The sequence below is a fragment of the Octopus sinensis genome, linkage group LG17 (genome assembly GCF_006345805.1).
Source record: "Octopus sinensis linkage group LG17, ASM634580v1, whole genome shotgun sequence".
NCBI classification, from domain to species: Eukaryota; Metazoa; Mollusca; class Cephalopoda; order Octopoda; family Octopodidae; genus Octopus; species Octopus sinensis.
The window spans coordinates 4,809,463-4,830,249 of record NC_043013.1 but is presented as its reverse complement, the minus strand read 5'-3'; the positions used below and the strand labels follow the sequence as shown (position 1 = coordinate 4,830,249).

Genomic DNA, 20,787 nt, shown 5'->3' with positions numbered 1-20,787 from the left:
TTTATGTTATCTGGACCAAGAGACACACAATCTTATCATGATGTTGCATTAGTGATCTAAAATTTTACAAAATGTGAAAATGCGTTACTGGTTGATAGAATATGAAGGGATAGGATCATCATCATCGTTTAACGTCCGTTCTCCATGCTAGCATGGGTTGGACGGTTCGACTGGGGATCTGGGAAGCCAGAAGGCTGCACCAGGCTCCAGTCTTATCTGGCAATGTTTCTACAGCTGGATGCCCTTCCTAACGCCAACCACTCCGTGAGTGTAGTGGGTGCTTTTTATGTGCCACCTGCACAGGTGGCAGGCGAGGCTGGCAATGGCCACGGTCGGATTGGTGCATTTTACGTGCCACCGGCATGGAAGCCAGTCGAGGCGGCACTGGCTTCGGCCATGATTCGGATAGTGTAGGATGTGTAGTGAATTACAGTAGGCAACAAACTAGGTTCCTTAAAACTTTTGATGACAATTGTACTGAAGCAACACCTTAAATGAACTTAATTAAATCATACAGACTCTCTCTCTCTCTCTCTCTCTCTCTAACCGCTCAGTCGAAGTCGACTCCCGGTCAGTCTTTGGATCAGTGTCCTCCTGTCAGGTCTTCCTTCAGATTGGCCATGTCCATTCCGGTATCACTCCTGATGGTGTCAAGCCAGTGGGTTCTTGGTCGGCCTCTTCCTCTCTTGCCACTGACCATTCTGAGCATGATGTCCTTCTCCAGGGATTCTCTCCGCATAATATGACCGAAATATGCCATTCTGCGCTTGGTGATCCCAGCTTCTAGCAACATTTTCGGCCTTATCTGCTTAAGAACTTCTCCATTGGTGAGCCTCACTGTGCATGGAGTCTGCCAAAGTCTTCTCCAACACCAAAACAATTCATCATCATTGTTTAATGTCCGTTTTCCATGTTAGCATGGGTTGGACGGTTCGACCGGGGATCTGGGAAGCCAGAAGGCTGCACCAGGCTCCAGTCTTATCTGGCAATGTTTCTACAGCTGGATGCCCTTCCTAACGCCAACCACTCCGTGAGTGTAGTGGGTGCTTGCCGGGCAAGGCTGGCAACAGCCATGGTCGGATTGGCGTATTTTATGTGCCACCGGCACGGAAGCCAGTCGAGACGGCGCTGGCATCGGCCACGAGTCGGATAGTGCTTTTTACGTACCACCAGACCAGGGATCCTGGCTGGTTCAATTCTATTTCGCTGTACATATAAACATATACAATCTGTAAGATTTTGGTTAATAGAGGTAGATTTGTGAGACACAAAAAAATTTTGTTTTAAATGGGATAGTCAAGGGAGGAAGTATTTTCTAAAAAATAAATACATATTATATAAATGGAATAGATTACGTATAAGAAAGATTAAAAAAAAGAGGGAAGGGGGAAAAGATAATAAAGGAAATAAAAATAAAAAAGATATATAAGGGCAAAAAATAGTCATGGAAAAATATAAAAGAATGTTTACGTATATCAACAGTAAAAAAAATAAAAATTAAAAATATCAAATAGATTGGTAATAATTAATTATGATAATAATAATAGAAGTAGTAATATTTAGAATAGGTGAGAGATGTATATCTAAGTACACTCACGGAGTGGTTGGCGTTAGGAAGGGCATTTAGCCATAGAAACACTGCCAGATCTGACTGGGCCTGATGAAGCCTTCCAGCTTCACAGACCCCAGTTGAACCGTCCAACCCATGCTAGCATGGAAAACGGACGCTAAATGATGATGATGATAATGATGATATTATGAAAAAATAGATTACATACAAAAAAATGTATAAATGTGTGTAACAAAGGGCAACTGAGTTAGTTGCATATGTCCCGAGAGAGAGAGAGAGAGAGAGAGAGAGAGGAAGAGTGCAGGTAGTATATAGGGAACAGCCCAGTGAGGAGGAGCAGTGGGGAGAAGAGACATCAAGTAGTGGTGGTGGGAGGAAAGAGAGATATCCAGTGTAGATGGTGAGAAGACAGAGATAAAGATCAGGGTAAAGTTTCTGAGTGAGAGTGATTGGTTGGATACAAAATCTGGCTAATGGTAACCTATAACCATGAGAAGACTCCTAGTATCAAAGCAGTGCAGACATTTCCTAAGGGCCCCAGATCATGTCCAAGTCTTCAGGGAGGACCAAAAGCTTAAAGACCTGAACCTCTTTGTCCTCCTGCACAGATATCGGCAGCGTCATACAGCCTTGCCCAATGAGTTCGCAACTGCATCAGGTCATCCAAGTCTTTTTAAATTTGCAACTAATGCCACTATAAATCTCAACAGAGACAGACGAGATGGATTCCTCCAAGAAGCCAATGAAGGACTGGATCTTTGTCTTCACCAAGAGACTCTAAGGCCAAATGGTTCTACTTCCTCACTCAGTGAAAGGAGAGTGCTCCTTAAGATATCCAGAGGTTCAGCAAGAACAACTGCATCACCAGCAAATTCTAGGCTTGTAATCCCAGTTTTACCAATTAATGCACCACAACTTGGATCAAGTCACCTTTCTGCTAAGTATTCAATCCATGTGGGTTGAACAGAGTGAGAGCCAAAACGCAACTCTGACAGACAACAGATCTAACTGGAGGTCAAACTGTCAGATGTTGAACCCTCAATTCAAACTGCACTTACTGTTCCGATGTATAAGGTCATCAGCCCATTCAGTTAAGGAGGTATACCTCACAACTTCAGTATGCTCCATAGGATATCCCTGTCCACTAATTCAAATGCCTTGCAGAGATTGACATAGGCTGCAAGCAGCCCCTACTGAAAGCTCTGCTTCAATTCAATAAGTACTTAGAATGTAAAAAGTGAAAATGTTCTAACAATTCTGTCATCTCACTACTCTCACTGAAATAATAAAATCATTTATGTAAAATTATGATATTCTACATCATGAAAAATTACCTTAGAAAAGTTATTCAAAGCCATTGTAGCCAATGAACTGACATCCTTGCCACTTAACTGCATTCTTTTGTAATCAGAAAATCCCATAAAATCCAAAATTTCCTGGAAAATAGAATGAAAGTAGTTATAATATATGAGTGATAAATATAAACATATAACATGATATATTTTTATTATTTAAAACTAACATAAAAAAGACATGTATCTGTAAAAAATATAAAATTCCATTCACACTCCTGCAAAATAGAAGCTCAGCCTCAGCAAATTCATCAAAATAGTTTTCTTCCCGTTTATAAACTATATTTTATATTACTCCTTAATCACAAATGGTAGAACAAACCATTTATCACCTTCATCATCATCATCATCATCATTTAACGTCCACTTTCCATATTAGCATGGCTAAGTAAAAGGGACAATTTCATGACACCGGAAATTATTGTTGTTGACAACGCTCCGGAGATATTGAAATCACCTCAATAGACATCATTGATTTGTTGAAATTGCAGAAATGCAAGAAAATAAACAAGAAATAGCTTACAAACTACAGAATTTTCTCAAGAAAGCCAAGAGAAAAAGATGTTTTATAAACACATTCTACCAGTATACGAAGTTTAAAAGTGTTTAGTTACAAAGAAATTATTTTAAAAATCTGCCGGTCAAAGCAAAAAGATCCGAAACTTGTTTTACTTGCATAAGAGTTATAATAACCAGCAAAACAAAGCTGTCCACCAGACAAAAATCCCAGGTGAGAATGCACACCTGGAAAAAAGACTGACTTGCAGGAATACAACAGGTTGAATGCCATGTTTACATCATCATCATTTAGCGTCCGCTTTCCATGCTAGCATGGGTTGGACGGTTCAACTGGGGTCTGTGAAGCCGGAAGGGTTCATCAGGCCCAGTCAGATCTGGCAGTGTTTCTACGGCTGGATGGCCTTCCTAACGCCAACCACTCCGTGAGTGTAGTGGGTGCTTTTTACGTGCCACCCGCACAGGTGCCAGACAGAGCTGGCAAACGGCCACGAACGGATGGTGCTTTTATGTGCCACCGACACGGGGCCAGACAGAGCTGGCAAACGGCCACGAGCAAATGGTGCTTTTACGTGTCACCGGCACGGGGGCCAGGCGAGGCTGGCAACGGACACGAACGGATGGTTCACTTAACCACTGCTTTCTGATATATGATTTGATTTTGATTGTTGCAAAATAACTATTGGTCATCTTATCCCCCAACACCTTCCCTTTCAACAAAAAAACATTAAATTCCTCTGTCATAGGACTTTTTGTGTGAATCTAAAATGACCCCTTTTTGGCTTTTGGTGAATTCAAGTAGAACTTCATTGAGCTTGACATTGAAAATCATTCTTTTGAGCATGTTCCTGTGATAAAGATCCATTGAATTCTTCCAGCAGAATGTGCAGGTATATCTTGCTTCTTTGATTTCTATTCATCATCATCGTTTAACGTCCGTTTTCCGGGCTAGCACGGGTTGGACGGTTCGACCGGGGTCTGGGAAGCCAGGGGCTGCTCCAGGCTCCAGTCCGATCTGGCAGAGTTTCTACGGCTGGATGCCCTTCCTAACGCTAACCACTCCGCGAGTGTAGTGGGTGCTTTTACGTGCCACCTGCACAGGTGCCAGGGGGGGTCCGGCATCGGTCACGATCGGTTGAAGCTTTTAACGTGCCAGCCAAGGCGGCGCTGGCAACGTTCGGATGGTCTTTTTATGTGCCACCGGCACAGGAGCCAGTCGGGGCGGCGCTGGAAGTTATTTCTCTTTTCCACAGTTGATTATTATGTCTTCTCCAGATTTGCTTATCCACTTAAATTTCATAAATAACTTTTCTAAATTGCTTTTTAACTATACCAGGTGATCACACTAAATATTCCTTTCGAAATTGCCATACCCATACTGGCTGTCTGCAATGGAACTGTCTCATGTAGTTCTTGTGCTGGTTGTTCAAATCTTGTTTTGCTTCTTTTCTACAATTATCATCATCATCGTTTAATGTCCGTTTTCCATGCTAGCATGGGTTGGACGGTTCAACTGGGGTCTGGGGAGCCAGTAGGCTGCGCTAGGCCCAGTCTGATCTGGCAGTGTTTCTACAGCTGGATGCCCTTCCTAACGCCAACCACTCCATGAGTGTAGTGGGTGCTTTTTACGTGCCAGACGAGGCTGGCAAACGGCCACAATCGGATGGTGCTTTTTACGTGCCACCGGCACGGAGGCCAGTCGGGGCGGCACTGGCAACGGCCACGTTCGGATGGTTCTCTTACGTGTCACTGGCACTTGTATCACAGCTACAATTTCCATTGATGTTGATCGATTTCAGGCAGAATATTCTCCATAATTGTTTGAATTTTTCTCCCTGGGGCAGTTGCGGAAGGATACAGATGACTGAGGCAAATGATAAAGTGAAATACAGGAATGGCTTGAGTGTGGGGGCTGCAATAAATATGTGAGGGCATTGATGGTGATAGCTGATAAGTGAGGTGTTGATGGAGAACAACACTGGGAAGAGAAGGCCCAGGAAGGAGTGGATTGGTGGAGACAACAGGTGGGGGAAAATAATAGGAAATTGAAGTGGTTCAGGGTAGAGAAGGTAACTGGGAAAGCAAGGGGATGTAGTATACACCTATTCTGCTCTCAGGTGATGGGTGTTAGGGGATGAAAGGTGGGGGAAGTGGTTGACAAAGCAGAGAGAGTGTAGGTGGGCATGGGGCAGAGTCCCTCACAGACAAGCATTAAGGTGGTTTAGAATATCAATTCTGCTGTGATGGGCAGGTCTTCTAGTGTACAGCAAGGTGCCAGATATTTTGGTCCCTTATCTCCTTTGTAAGGCTTAGTGTCTTGAGATTCGACCTGGTTGGCTCTATGCAAGATGATACCTTGGACCACTAACTCAGTATGACCCCAGCCCCCATCAAGCAAGAGTTAAAAGCCAAGAAGCCATTAATTATAAGATAAAAAGCACCATCTGAATGTGGCCGATGCCAGCGCCGCCCAGACTGGCTTCCGTGCCGGTGGCACGTAAAAAGCATCATCCGAATCGTAGCCGTTGCCAGCCTTGTCTGGCCCCTGTGCCGGTGGCGCGTAAAAAGCACCCACTACACTCACGGAGTGGTTGGTGTTAGGAAGGGCATCCAGCTGTAGAAACACTGCCAGATCAGACTGGAGCCTGGTGCAGCCTCCTGGCTTCCCAGATTCCTGGTCGAACCGTCCAACCCATGCTAGCATGGAGAACGGATGTTAAACGATGATGATGATGATGATTTATATATTTCAAATCTGTCTCAGCAGTTGAAGCTGGTCTGGCAATATTAAACTCAACATCAATGAAAAGTAAGAAGAACGTGAAAATTTTCTTTCAAAAAGGAAAACCAATCTTGAGAGAATGTTTAGTCACAAAAGAATGCGTGCTGTAGTAATACAACAACAATCAAAATTAAGTCAATTGAGAAAGCTGAAGAGTGAATGATTTTGAAAGAAGGTAATGCAAAAATGTCTATAATTCTGATGCATAGCCGTAGATTTATTTAACCCTTTCGTTACTGTATTTATTTTAAGATGCACTGTGTTTCTTTTAACTATTAGGCGCAGGAGTGGCTGTGTGGTAAGTAGCTTGTTTACCAACCACATGGTTCCAGATTCAGTCCCACTGCGTGGCACCTAGGGCAAGTGTCTTCCACTATAGCCTCAGGCCAACCAAAGCCTTTTGAGTGGATTTGGTAGACGGAAACTGAAAGAAGCCCGTCGTATATATGTATATATATATATGCGTGTGTGTGTGTTTGTGTCTGTGTTTGTACCCCTAGCATTGCTTGACAACCGATGCTGGTGTGTTTATGTCCCTGTTACTTAGCGGTTCGGCAAAAGAGACCGATAGAATAAGTACTAGGCTTACAAAGAATAAGTCCTGGGTCGATTTACTCGATTAAAGGCAGTGCTCCAGCATGGCCGCAGTCAAAATGACTGAAACAAGTAAAAGAGTAAAGAGAGTAAAGAGTATATAACAAAAGATTTAGTAAAATAACTTAGTTACCATTCAGCTTGTATTAGGAACATAAATTGTGACTAAGGTTTGGTGGATGATTTTAATTTAAAGCCTATGAAAACAAAACATTTGTACTACAGAGTCAGAGCCGGTTTCAGCCGGGTTGGTAACAAAAGGGTTAACTTGATAAGACGGGAAATGAAAAACTAATGGTAATTTTGTAGTAATTTTGAAATCTAAAAGTTTATATTAGAGTCACAAGAGATCTGATGAATAACCACCTGAACTTGCAAATTCTTAAAATTTCATAAAAAAAAGAAAAGATTACATGGAGGTCATTAACAGTCAATATATAAGGAAATCTCTCTTACCTCCATCACAACGCCAAGGAGGGGATCTTTAAGGTATTTCACTATGATTATTGGTAATGTTGGATAATAAACTAAAAACGATATATTCAACTGATACATATTTCTGCTAGAATTGTACTCAGTAATCATAATTCTACACCACAAAGCTCCATCAAAGATGTTCACAGTAACACTCTGAAAAAGATGAAGAGAAAATCCATAAAAATGAGTCCAACAAAATATGAACTGGTAACTCCCAGGAATATGAATATTACACACACACACACAGAGTAATTAAATTATGGAAAATAAACATTCAGGCGCAGGAGTGGCTGTGTGGTAAGTAGCTTGCTAACCAACCACATGGTTCTGGGTTCAGTCCCACTGCGTGGCATCTTGGGCAAGTGTCTTCTGCTATGGCCCCGGGCCGACCAATGCCTTGTGAGTGGATTTGGTAGACGGAAACTGAAAGAAGCCTGTCGTATATACGTATATATATATATATATATGTGTGTGTGTGTGTTTGTGTGTCTGTGTTTGTCCCCCTAGCATTGCTTGACAACCGATGCTGGTGTGTTTACGTCCCCGTCACTTAGCGGTTCGGCAAAAGAGGCCAATAGAATAAGTACTGGTCTTACAAAGAATAAGTCCCGGGGTCGATTTGCTCGACTAAAGGCGGTGCTCCAGCATGGCTGCAGTCAAATGACTGAAACAAGTAAAAGAGAGTAAAAGAGTAATTCAATAAATGCAGACAATGTATGGATTATTTTAATCAAATTCTATTTGGAGATAAAGTGGCTTCTACTGTGAAGTGTAGTGCAATATTTAATATGAAAATGACATCTAAATGAATTGTGCAATATGATGTTTTCTTAACTATTACTAAATATTATTGTGGGGTTTAATGCCATGATCATGTGTTTGAACCTTAAATCTACTCTGTTAGGCTTCTGTAGATAACCCATTCTAATTCTATTTCCATGCAAGAACTCACTAGTAAGAAAAGCATTCAGTGATAAGAACCATTTGCTGATTCACATAAAATGTTGAAATTTTCAAAATTTAACCTGTCCACAGCAACACACCTCAGATCTTATTTTCCATATCTAATAAAGTTAGTTGGAATGAATTAAGAGACTATAAACAATGAAAAAGAAAAAAAGTAAAATCACAAGAGTACTGCAGTGTTTTACATGCATTCTTTTACCATTTCATAGCACTAAATGTAACTTACATCTAATCTTCTTAGAAATGGTCTTTTAAATTTCAAACTGACCTGTCCATCAATTAATATTCGATTATTTAGGGAAGGTTAAGCTTCTGTCATAAAAAAAGTCTGTAGAAAAGCTATAAAGGACTAACAAACATTGTTCCACTTATAAGTTCTCTTATATGGAGTCTGATCAATAAGTATCCGAACTGTTGCCATAGTAACGAAGCTAAAGCACGCAGAGTGAAGCCACTTGGCACAGATTGGCCTTGAACTCTGCTGTGCATGTGCACTAAGTTTTAACGTTCTAGCTCACTTCTCCTGTTTACAGCAGTGCTTGGAAGGAAGGTGTGTAGCATGTGATTGTCACATTGTCCATGACAGAAAAAGTTGTCATAGCGATACCTGTTCAGAGGCCTACGCAAAGTTGCAGAAAGTGTATGGAGAGGAGTGTCTGAAGTGTATGGAGAGGAGTGTATGAGCCACACACAAGGGTACGAGTGGTTCAGACATTTCCAAGATGGCCGAAAAAATATTGCTAGTGACAGACGTTCTGGGAGACCCACAACTAGCAAGACAGAAAAAAACATTGCAGATATGCATGCAGCTGAGAGGGGAAATCATCAAATCACCATCTGTGAGTTATCAGAGGAAGTGCAGATTAGTCATGGTTCAGTTCAGTCCATTATCATCGAAGATTTGTGCCAAAACAGCTTTCAGCTGACCAAAAAGACACTTGGGTTTCAGTTGCACAAGATCTCCTTGATTGAGTCAAGAATGATGAAAACTTTGCCGTTGGGCAAAATTTGATGCAGACTCTCTGCTCAACCTTCTCTGTCATGGTCAGTGCGATGGTCAAACATTACTTCCAAGCATTGCTGTAAACAGCGGAAGTGAGCTAGAACGTTAAAACATAGTGCACATGCACAGCAGAGTTCAAGGTCAATCTGTGCCAAGCAGCATTACTCTGCATGCTTTTGCTTTGTTACTATGGCAAAAATCTGGATATTTATTGATCGGACCCCATATAGCTCAACTTACAACCATGCATTTTAGTTTGTGGCAAAGCAGATTTCAAAAGTTCACTGATATCTTCTATTTCTCATGCTTCAACTGAAATGATTATCAGCATTCCATCATCATCATCATTTAGCGTCCGCTTTCCATGCTAGCATGGGTTAGACAGTTCAACTGGGGTCTGGGAAGCCAGAAGGCTGCACCAGGCCCAGTTTGATCTGGCAATGTTTCTACGGCTAGATGCCCTTCCTAACACCAACCACTCCGTGAGTGTAGTGGGTGCTTTTTACGTGCCAGACGAGACTGGCAAATGGCCATGATCGGATGGTGCTTTTTTATGTGCCACCTGCATGGGGGCCAGGCGAGGCTGGCAACGGCCACAAACGGATGGCGCTTTTTACGTGCCACCGGCACGAGGCCAGTCGGGGCGGCGCTGGCAATGGCCACGTTCGGATGGTTCTCTTACGTGCCACCGGAACTGGTAACTCAGCTGCAATTTCCATTGATCGATTTCGATTCTGATTCCAATAGCTAAAATTTCAATATCTGCTAAACCCACTTTTCTTCTAATTTTTTTTGCTTCCCACAAGCAGATGAAATAAGAAAGCTATGTAAGAGAACCTTGACAAAATAAACTATCAACTTTGACTTCAGCAAAACCTAAGCTTTCTGGGGTCCTATCAGTTTGCTTTAACAACTGCCTTCATTCTTCCTTTCTACATACACCCAAATGCACCCCTCTGCCAATATCTTATCCTACTTCCCACATGCACTTTCAATACTTTACACAAAACTAGAGAACTTTATATAAACAACATATTTGAAAATTCAGTCAAACTTAAAAGTTTAAGAACAATTAAGTATACATAGGCACAGGTGTGGCTTTGTGGTAAGACGCTTGCTTCCCAACTGCATGGTTCCAGTTCAGTCCTACTGCATGGCACCTTGGGCAAGTCTCTTCTACTATAGCTTCAGGCTGATCAAAGCCTTGAGTGGATTTGCTAGTTGGAAACTGAAGGAAGCCCATCGTATATATGTATATGCGTCTGTGTTAGTTCCCCCACCATTACTTGACAACCAATGTTGGTGTGTTTCAAGTAAAGGCGGTGCTCCAGAATGGCTGCAGTCAAATGACTGAAACAAGTAAAAGAACAGTTGGTCAGCTCCTGTCAAACCATCCAACCATGCCAGTATGAAAAACAGACGTTAAATGATGATGATGAAGATGTCCTTCCCCAGTAGCATTACCACACCCTGGCTAACAGCACTAAGAATCATCCCATTGTGTTGCCAGTGATGGTAGACATCTCCCAAGTGGCAGTCAAACAAATCTGGCATCTCATAGACTTCATAGGGCAGACAATTCAAACCAGGTGATTTGTAACTTGTGCAATCACTCATCACCTTCCGTATTCCAGGCCTTCCACAGAACCTCACATCTGCTGCCAAGAACTGCAATAGGCCACCTAGGCATGAACTAAACTCTGTTACCATCGTCAAGCCATCATCCTTTCCAAACAACCACACAAAGTGGTGCTGGAAAGCCAAACACATCTGCTTGGAATCAAGTAGCACGTACATGCCCATCCTGATCTGCTCATCATAGTTTTGCTTCCATGTTGCATCTCCGCCATTCAGGCCCAACGAACAGCTTTAATTCATTTGTGCTGGAGTGCACAGGCTTTAGCTCTGACAACGCTGCCTTCATGTTTGAGATCAAAGAAATGGTCATGGGCTATTCTCACTGCTAGCACATCGATCACAATGCCTTTACTGATCGCCTCTTCTAGCCTGTTAACTCATTCTCCCTCTTATCTATTTCTTTCTATTGCTGGCTCTTTGCTAAATGCAATCAACTATCTCCAATCACCTTCTTCAGTATGATCCACAACCAGTTGTTGACAACTGCTGCCACCAACTGCCACATAACTAGTTCACTAATCTGGTCCCTGTGGTCTTTGAGTGCCAGAAAGGACACATTCAACTTCTAGTAACCAGATCTAAATTGACTGTGCAAATAACAAATTTGTGGTTTGTAGACAACTAATTTGAATTGGGGACAACTTACGTTATCTCTATCTACTGACCTTACAAATACTCTCTCTCTCTCTTTTTACTCTTTTACTTGTTTCAGTCATTTGACTGCAGCCATGCTGGAGCACCACATTTAATCGAGCAACTCGACCCCGGGACTTATTCTCTGTAAGCCCAGTACTTATTCTATCGGTCTCTTTTGCCAAACTGCTAAGTAACGGGGACATAAACACACCAGCATCGGTTGTCAAGCAATGCTAGGGGGACAAACAGACACACAAACATACATATATATATATATATATATATATATATATATATATATATATATATATATATATATATATATATATACCTACATATATACGACTGGCTTCTTTCAGTTTCCGCCTACCAAATCCACTCACAAGGCTTTGGTTGGCCCGAGGCTATAATAGAAGACACTTGCCCAAGGTGTCACGCAGTAGGACTGAACCTGGAACCATGTGGTTGGTAAAGAAGCTACTTACCACACAGCCACTCCTACCACCACTCTATCTACATATGATCTGGATGATCCATTGAGGTTGTGCCACGTCCACACTTGTACATCAGGAAAATCCAATTGTTATCTGTCAAACAGCTGGAAGTTTCCATGCAGGTTTATGAGGCTTTTGCACCTTCTGCTCGGCACTAACTCCACACTGTCGTCCTGTGTGTGCAAAATACAATTCTAGTCCCCCACTAGCACTAAAGTACAAGTTATTCTCAGGAAAGTTTCTAGATATATGAAGAAATCTGGCCTTACAGCCCATCAAGGCATAAACGGCCTCCAGTCTAAATGTACCACCTTTGCTACCATTCACATCTTGTACCACCAACATACTAACAAGGTCCAGGAGACTAGAAATGACTGTGGGGTACATAAATGATAGACAGTGTAAAATCATAAACTTTGCAATCACATACGGCACAGAGTGGATATAATGGAAACTGAGAAAATTAAAAAATATCATGATCTAGCCAAAGAGATGAAGGGAATGTGGAACACAAGGATGGAAACTGTTTCTGTGGCAATTAATGCACTTGACACAGTACCAAAACTGCTACATCATCATCATTATCATCGTTTAACGTCCGCTTTCCATGCTAGCAAGGGTTGGATGGTTCAACTGGGGTCTGGGAAGCCCGAAGGCTGCACCAGGCCAGTCAGATCTGGCAGTGTTTCTACAGCTGGATGCCCTTCCTAATGCCAACCACTCCGAGAGTGTAGTGGGTGATTTTATGTGCCACCGACACAGGTGCCAGACGAGGCTGGCGAACGGCCACGCTCGGATGGTGTTTTTTACGTGCCACCGGCACAGAGGCCAGTCAATGCGGTACTGGCTACGGCCACGTTCGGATGGTTTTCGTATGTGCCACCACAAAACTACAAATTCCATTAATGTTCATCGAGTTTGCTTTTGATTTTGTCCATTTTCACTTGCCTCAACAGGTCTTCACAAGTAGAGTTATGTGTCCCAAGAAGGAAGGTATGCATAGGTGCACTGACTACGTTCCAGGTAGGGGCCAAGGTTATTGGGATTGACACACATTGTCAACTGACAAAAGTACTATCCTGTGTTTTACAATAATACTAAGAAAGATTCTTGAAATTTGAGGAAACCCGACACCAAATTTCAGGATAATATCATTGCTCACTAAATTAGCACATAATAACTTTTGCATAATAATTCGGAGACCCCCTTCGGTCACGACACAGACCATGGGATTGCACCTAGAAAGTTACCCTCCGAGACACAAGTCCGGGCAAGGTTGTTTATGGAAGACCAGCAGTCGCCCATGCATACCGGCCTCCCCTCTCCACGCCACCTGTGTTATCCAAGGGAAAGACAAAGGTCGATACAGCTTGGCACCAATGACGTCGCAACTCATTTCTACAGCTGAGTGAACTGGAGCAACGTGAAATAAAGTGCCTTGCTCAAGAACACAATACGCAGCCCGGTCCGGGATTCGAGCTCACAACCTCACGATCGTAAGCTCGACGCTCTAACCACTGAGCCATGCGCCTTCACAATAATAACTTTTGCATAATAATAACATCAAAGTAAAATGCTGTGTTAGAATTTATATAAACTTAAACTTACAGTATTATACAACTTGGAAAGGCTTTGGTAAAGTGATTGTTGCAGGCTATCAGCATTTAGGACCTTGTCCTTGTCTAAAATTAGGGGAGAAAAGGTTGCAGTTAGTTTAACTATATCTGAAAATGTTCATTAGTCTCAAAAAAAATATATATCATTGTGACTTAGAACAACTCAAAAGGCAGAAGTAAAATAGATAAATATTAGTTCACAAAGTGGCTAACTGTGTGTGTGGGTGCATGAATAAGAAAATGGAGGGGGTAATTTGTACTGGGAGTAATGTAGGGTGTTACAAATAACATTGGTGTCAACAGTGTATTTCAACAAGCGTTTCACCTCCTTGCTGTAACCCCAAGGTTAGGCAGGAATTTGGGCTCCACCACTCTAGCCTGCTGCATATGGGAACAATTGATTAAAATGATCATAGTATTTGACTGGTACTTTACTTTATGAACCCCAGAAGGGTGAAAAGAAAACTTAATTCAGGTGGAATTCCAATACAGAGCATACAGAGTGAAATCAAATATAACAAAGCAGTTTGATGTTTTATGATTTCTACAAATACATTACATATTCCACAATTTCTGCCATGCTTTCATCTGAAGTAATTTAACACACCTCTAAAAATCACATTTTATCTTCCAAACTATGAACATGAATTACAGAAATTCAGCATTTCCTACAAGCAATGTTAACTTACAACTACAGATCCTTACAGTTTTGTTACTGTTTTTTATGTTTTATTTTATTTAATAACTGTAAGTACCTACTAATTTATGCTGAACATTAATCACACATACTATGTGGAATGGTAACTAGTTCAGCAAGATAAAAGCCAGTAGAGCAAGGGTCCTTGCTTGGAACAATATATTGACTATTAGGATATGACCACCAAAATCTTTCACCTAACATTCATCATCATCATCAACATCGTTTAGCGTCCGCTTTCCATGCTAGCATGGGTTGGATGGTTTAACTGGGGTCTGTGAAGCCGGAAGGCTGCATCAGGCCCAGTCTGATCTGGCAGTGTTTCTACGGCTGGATGCCCTTCCTAACGCCAACCACTCCATGAGTGTAGTGGGTGCTTTTTACGTGCCACCTGCACAGGTGCCAGACAGAGCTGGCAAACGGCCACGAATGGATGGTGTTTTTACGTGCCACCGGCACGGGGGCCAGGCGAGGCTGGCAACGGACACGAACGGATGGTGCTTTTACGTGCTACCGGCACGGGGGCCAGGCGAGGCTGGCAACGGACTAACAGTATAATAACTATTCACCAACTGAGCCAGAGTAGAAAAAAAATCTGTAAAACTGTCCAATTTACTAACATACCACATACCAAGTTCTTCAACCATTTTATAAACTTTCCAAGTGCCTGTTCCATTCATTTGGTGATCTGACCAAAAAAGAAAGAGAGAGAGAGAGAGTGAGAGAGAGAGAGTGAGAGAGAGAGAGAGAGAGATGAAAATCCTTATAACAACAAAAATTGAAATTCAATACAATCTAAAGTCTATTCTGAAATATAAGAAAAATATTTTTTCAAAAGATTAGTTATTCCATATAGATATAAACATATAAATGTAGCTGAATACTTTTCAAGTCCTGTTCTTATGAAGCTCTCCCTCACTTGATACACACACACATCTATGCATCTTCACCACCCATTATACCTGGGAAGGTTGTTGGGTACAGTCCTCAGGCACCTTCTCCATAGTATCCTATCAGAAGCAACTGTGATTATGCCTGGATTCCAAAATGTGACCAACTGAGAGCATGGATATCATCCAGCCATCTCATTCTTGGTCTACCCCTAACTCTCCTATTGATTGGCTCAGCTTAAAGAATCCGTCTTCTGATTCCTTCCTGTGACATTCTAACCTGGGAACCCAGGAAAACCTGGGACGAGGTGGTGAAGCACGACCTTCGAACTTTAGGTCTCACCGAGGAAATGACTAGAGACCGAGACCTTTGGAAGTAAGCTGTGCATCAGAAGACCCGGCAGACAAGTGAGACCATAACCCGTGGCCTCTACATGGGATGTAGCCAGTCCACTTAGGTATACCTTTCCTTCTTGGGACACAAAACTCTACTTGTGAAGACCTGTTGAGGCGAGTGAAAATCGAAATCAATCAATATCAATGGAAATTGCAGCTGTGATACCAGTGCCGGTGGTACGTAAGAGAACCATTTGAACGTGGCTGTTGCCAGCGCCGACCCGACTGGCCTCGTGCCGGTGGCACATAAAAAACACCATCCGATCGTGGCCGTTGCCAGCCTCACCTGGCCCCCGTGTCGGTGGCATGTAAAAAGCACCGTCCAATCGTGGCTGTTTGCCAGCCTTATCTGGCACCTGTGCCGGTGGCACGTAAAAAGCATCCACTACACTCATGGAGTGGTTGGCGTTAGGAAGGGCATCCATCCGTAGAAACATTGCTAGATCAGACTGGGCCTGGTGCAACCTTCTGGCTTCCTGGACCCCAGTTGAACCGTCCAACCCATGCTAGCATGGAAAGCGGACACTAAACGATGATGATGATGTTTAACTTAAATTACTGTTCATTTATATCAATTTCAAGCATAAACTGTCAGAGAGAAGTCTTTAGTGGACCACATTTCTGGGAAAGAATGGGTGCAATCGCTTAATTCAGCACTTGGAGTATGGTGAAGCAATGGTTGGTACACTGCATGCATATAAATAGTTATATAAGACAATAATATAACTGATTTATACTATTGAAACTAGAATTTCAAAAGAGGGATATAAAAAATATATATTACTTACACATCAAATCTAATAAGGCAGCATCTTCTAACTTAATTTGCATTTGCTGAAAATCAAAAATTACACATGAATACACAGTCATATATAATATGCACAAGGAATTATGAGCTATAGCTCAGAAAAAAATATCTCTCATGTACAATACATATTGAGAAAACAAATTAATTAGATTTATAACAATTGTCATCTAAATTATAGTGGAAACGTTCAGGCCCTCTAAACAAAACAAAAAGTGAATTCAAAAGTTACCTTTTTTTAACTGAACTAATTAAAAGTGACAATTTAACATTACTGATAAACATGTGGAACTATGGCTATCAACCTTCAGTATGGAAGGATATGAGAATAATTACTAAAAGCCAAGATGACTATCTATTGAAGGAATGGTGAGTTACAAAGGCTGGCTATATTTCTAACAGAATATGCCAGGTAAACCCATGAAATGAGGAATCAAAGTCTCAAAAGTTTGTGAGGCATGTACCAGGTACTGCTGCTTAAGTTTTTATACATAGAACTTTAGGTTAGCTGACCACTTTACGGCAGTGGTGCATTAGGTAGCCCGTGTACTGCCATGGTAATCATGCTGATTGAGGTCAAAACTTAGTGTGAGATAACAGTAACACATATTTACATCAATTGCTTCAAAGCAGGCGTTGTTTATTTACTTAAACTTATGTCACAGTGCAGAACACTGATGTGGTATTTCTGCAGGAGTAGATCAATTGACAGCACAAGTCAGACAAATGTCATCTATTTGCTTTATACAATCCCATTGCGCAAGTTAATTCAAAAATTAACTTTGGTGTGACATGTCTCAAAACATGGCACCATGCACATCTGCATATTACAATCAGAACAAAAAATATATGGTCTCCTTTCGTTTCCCTTTCACTTTGCACACACAACATCTTTGCTGTACTTTTCTTTATGATGAGGGCAAGCAATCTTAGAAAATGCCCGTGTCCCTTCACTAAGCGGTGAGAAGAGTATCCAGCATCATCATGTCCACGTGTTCGGTATCTTGGCAGACCTGACACTTCCATAATTTCAAAGAATAGCAAACTTCAAATTTCAATCCATCCCCCAACACCTCCAGGCATCTGCCAAATCAAACGGGAAATGAAGATGCACTTGTCAACAATATACAAGAAAATTTTTTTTATACCATTTCTCAAATTTTCCAACCGATTTTCTGTCAATGCCAGCTGATCTGAGTGATTGATCCTGCCCATCCCTTCATTGTATAAAACAACCACACTTGGTTTCATTATCAGATTACCATCTGCAACTAGTTTTCCAGTGTCCTTCATGCTTGACGAATGCATTGAGGACAACATGCGGAAATTTTTCTTATAGTTTAACCTGATTTCAACTTTCCCAACGTCAAATGGCCCGAAGGTCTCATACTCTCAGGAATGACTCATTGCAAGTAAGCACAGGTGGAGTCCCTGCTCAACCTCACCAATACCCAGCATGGCTTTCGACCAGATAGGAACTGCCTGACCCAGCTCTTACAACATTATGACTGGGTGTTGAGGCAGTTACTCAACAACTCAAATGTGAACGTAATATACCTTGATTTTGCAAAAGCTTTTGACAAGGTGGATCATGGTATGATATGCCACAAATTGTGTGACCTCGGCATGGCTGGAAAACTTGGAGAGTGGTTACATGACTTTCTGAAAGATAGGAGTCAGGCAGTAGTGGCCAATGGAGCCACCTCTATGAAAACACAAATAGTGAGCAGTGTTCCACGGGGAACTGTCTTGAGGCCAATGCTTTTCATAGTGGCCCTCTCTGATATGCCCGCAAGTACCTGGATAGCCACCCTTGTAAGCTACGCAGACGATACGAAAGTCTTGTAGAAAATACAGAACCCCAGCGATGTTGGACATCTGCAGCAGGAGTTGGACTCAATTTACAGATGGGCTGAGGATAATAATATGCAGTTTAATGCTGAAAAATTCCAAGCCCTGCACTACCAGCATCCAAAACTGAATTTGAAACTTACAGGCTACACTGGTCCACAGGGAATTTCAATCCCAGAGCCTAAATCAGTGAGGGACCTGGGTATCGACATTACCAGGATGGCAACAAAGTGCAGACGACTGGCTGGATGGATCCTGAGAACATTCAGAACCAGAGATAAGGAAACCATGATGGCCTTCAGGAGGACATTCGTCCGCAGCGGCCTGGATTACTGCTCACAGCTGTGGTCACTCAACAGAGAAGATTCACAAAGATCGTCCCTTTGCAACTGCTCAGCAACTGGGAAAGGCTGAAACAGCTAAAACTCTCCTCCCTGGAGAGAAGGCGGGTGAGGTATGCAGTAATATACACTGGTATTATTTCAAAGGAATAAAATGGTGTAAAACAATGTAATCTTCTCTTCAGGGAAGTGAAGAAATGAAACTCGTCAATAAGACATTTTAACAGAAAATGATGGATATGTATAGTGATTAACTGAATGCTATGAATATTGTTTTAAAAAATGTTATAGGATATAATGTCAGAGCATTATATTCCCTCCTTAACTCTCATCAATATAATTAATTAGCGAATAATTAATAATACATTTGATTAGGAAAGGTCGAGCAAGTTAAAGAAAAGATGATGTTTCTAAATACAAAATAATTAAGATTTTAAAAAGTTGGCAATCTTTCGTCTCTAGTAGACCTTTCCGTCGATTTCCGTAAAAAAATTTATTTTTTGTTACATATGGGCTTGCGGGAACTTTTGAAGTAATGAGAGCGAAAGAGACTAAGAGAAAGCGATTGTATGACGAGGGAAGTTCTTTTGAAGTTACCGTGCATGGGAGCATTGATGTACATGTGTGTGTTTGATGGGGTGTGGGAGACAGAAAGTATGTTGTGTAAGTGAAGTGCTTCTGTTAGTGTGTGTGAAAGAAAGAGATAACTGAAATTTTTTACTCGTTGTGTGTATATGTATGTATATTACTTCAAAAGTTCCCGCAAGCCCATATGTAAAAAAAAAAAATTTTTTACGGAAATTGACGGAAAGGTCTACTAGAGACGAAAGATCGCCGATTTTTTTACTTTATATTTATATAAAAGTAGTAATTTATAGAAAGAAAAGGAAAGAGTTTTAAACCTGACAAAGTTTCATAACTTCCGAAACAATCAGAGATTTCATTCCGTGAGGAAGAGTTTTCCAGTTGAGAAGGACGGAACTTGGTAAATAATTCCATCTTTCTAAAAGTGGATGCAAATCTACAGATTTACATCGCATTAAAGTGACTCGCAAACATGTCAGAGGTAAATCGGATAAAGAAGGAAAAGCAATTTTCATCTCTTTTGAGGGGAAAAAATAAATAATTGGGATTTGAATATGGCGGCGGCGCTAATGATTACATCCGGGTACCTTGTCACGTGATCACAACCGATATCAACTTTACGGAGATGTACTTGCATAGCAAGTGACCTGATCTGAGATCGTTGTGCTGGAACGAAAACAATTGCAGCGTGGAAGGTGTTTATAAGCCATTTAAGAAACACACAAAAAGTCGTTCGATTCACTTCAACATTTAAATTTAATTTGTGTCAAAATATTTTCGTCGTTTTCAGACCGCGACCTGTTCACGGATTTTTGTCAGAACAGGTCGCGGTCTTAAAGAGACGAAAATATTTTGACAAATTAAACTTAAATGTTGAAGTGAATCGAACGGCTTTTGTGTATTTCTTAAATGGCTTATAAACACCTTCCACGCTGCAATTAATATCAACTTTTATGCATGTAATTCTTTTTTAAAAGTTCCTTCCTGTACGTGACTTGTAGAAATTGAAAAAATGCACTACATACTCTCTCTCTCTCACATACACTAACAAAAACATTTTACTTACACACCTCACTTTCTCGCACCCCATCAAGCACACACACTCTCTCTCACACACACACTCTCTCTCTCTCACACACACACTCTCTCTCTCACACACAGACACTCTCTCTCTCACACACACACACACTCTCTCTCACACACACACGTACATCAATTCTTCCGCTTAACGCCAACTTCAAAAGATCCCATTCCCCCCCCAACCCCATATGTAAAAAAATAAATTTTTTTTACAGAAATCGACGATCATCTTCACAAATGTAAATAAACACATGTGGTTTGTAAGTAGCAGTCGTGTGTTCTTGTAACGAACGTGAGGACCATGTATTTGAGTTGGGTATTTTTGAAAATATTTAAATTGTAAACAAAGTCACTTGTGTACCTATACCGAAGCATCGCCGTTTTTAGTTACTGAGAAAGACAACCGAAATTTCAATACTCCACCCGATTATTGAAAAGGAAAATAGAAGTGAAGACAGCAACTTTCTAATTCTTTCAACGATTCATTGCATTTAAACT

General features: G+C 41.4%; 1 protein-coding gene across 2 annotated transcripts in view; it reads right to left on the bottom strand.

The window, feature by feature from the left end:
- Nucleotides 1–19,903, bottom strand: part of LOC115220900 (centromere protein N-B-like) — a 28,239-nt gene extending 8,336 nt beyond the window's left edge. The window contains exons 1-6 of one of the 2 annotated variants that reach the window (XM_029791099.2): nucleotides 19,527–19,903; nucleotides 16,416–16,461; nucleotides 14,973–15,029; nucleotides 13,637–13,710; nucleotides 7,271–7,444; nucleotides 2,905–3,006 (exon numbers count right to left, since the gene is read on the bottom strand). In XM_029791099.2, the coding sequence (XP_029646959.1) occupies nucleotides 2,905–3,006; nucleotides 7,271–7,444; nucleotides 13,637–13,710; nucleotides 14,973–15,029; nucleotides 16,416–16,461; nucleotides 19,527–19,724 (651 nt within the window). In that variant the 5' untranslated portion in view covers nucleotides 19,725–19,903. Of the gene's footprint in view, nucleotides 1–2,904; nucleotides 3,007–7,270; nucleotides 7,445–13,636; nucleotides 13,711–14,965; nucleotides 15,030–16,415; nucleotides 16,462–19,526 lie in introns of both variants that reach the window. The other variant, XM_029791100.2, reaches the window with a different exon arrangement.
- Between the last annotated feature and the right edge of the window lie 884 nt (nucleotides 19,904–20,787).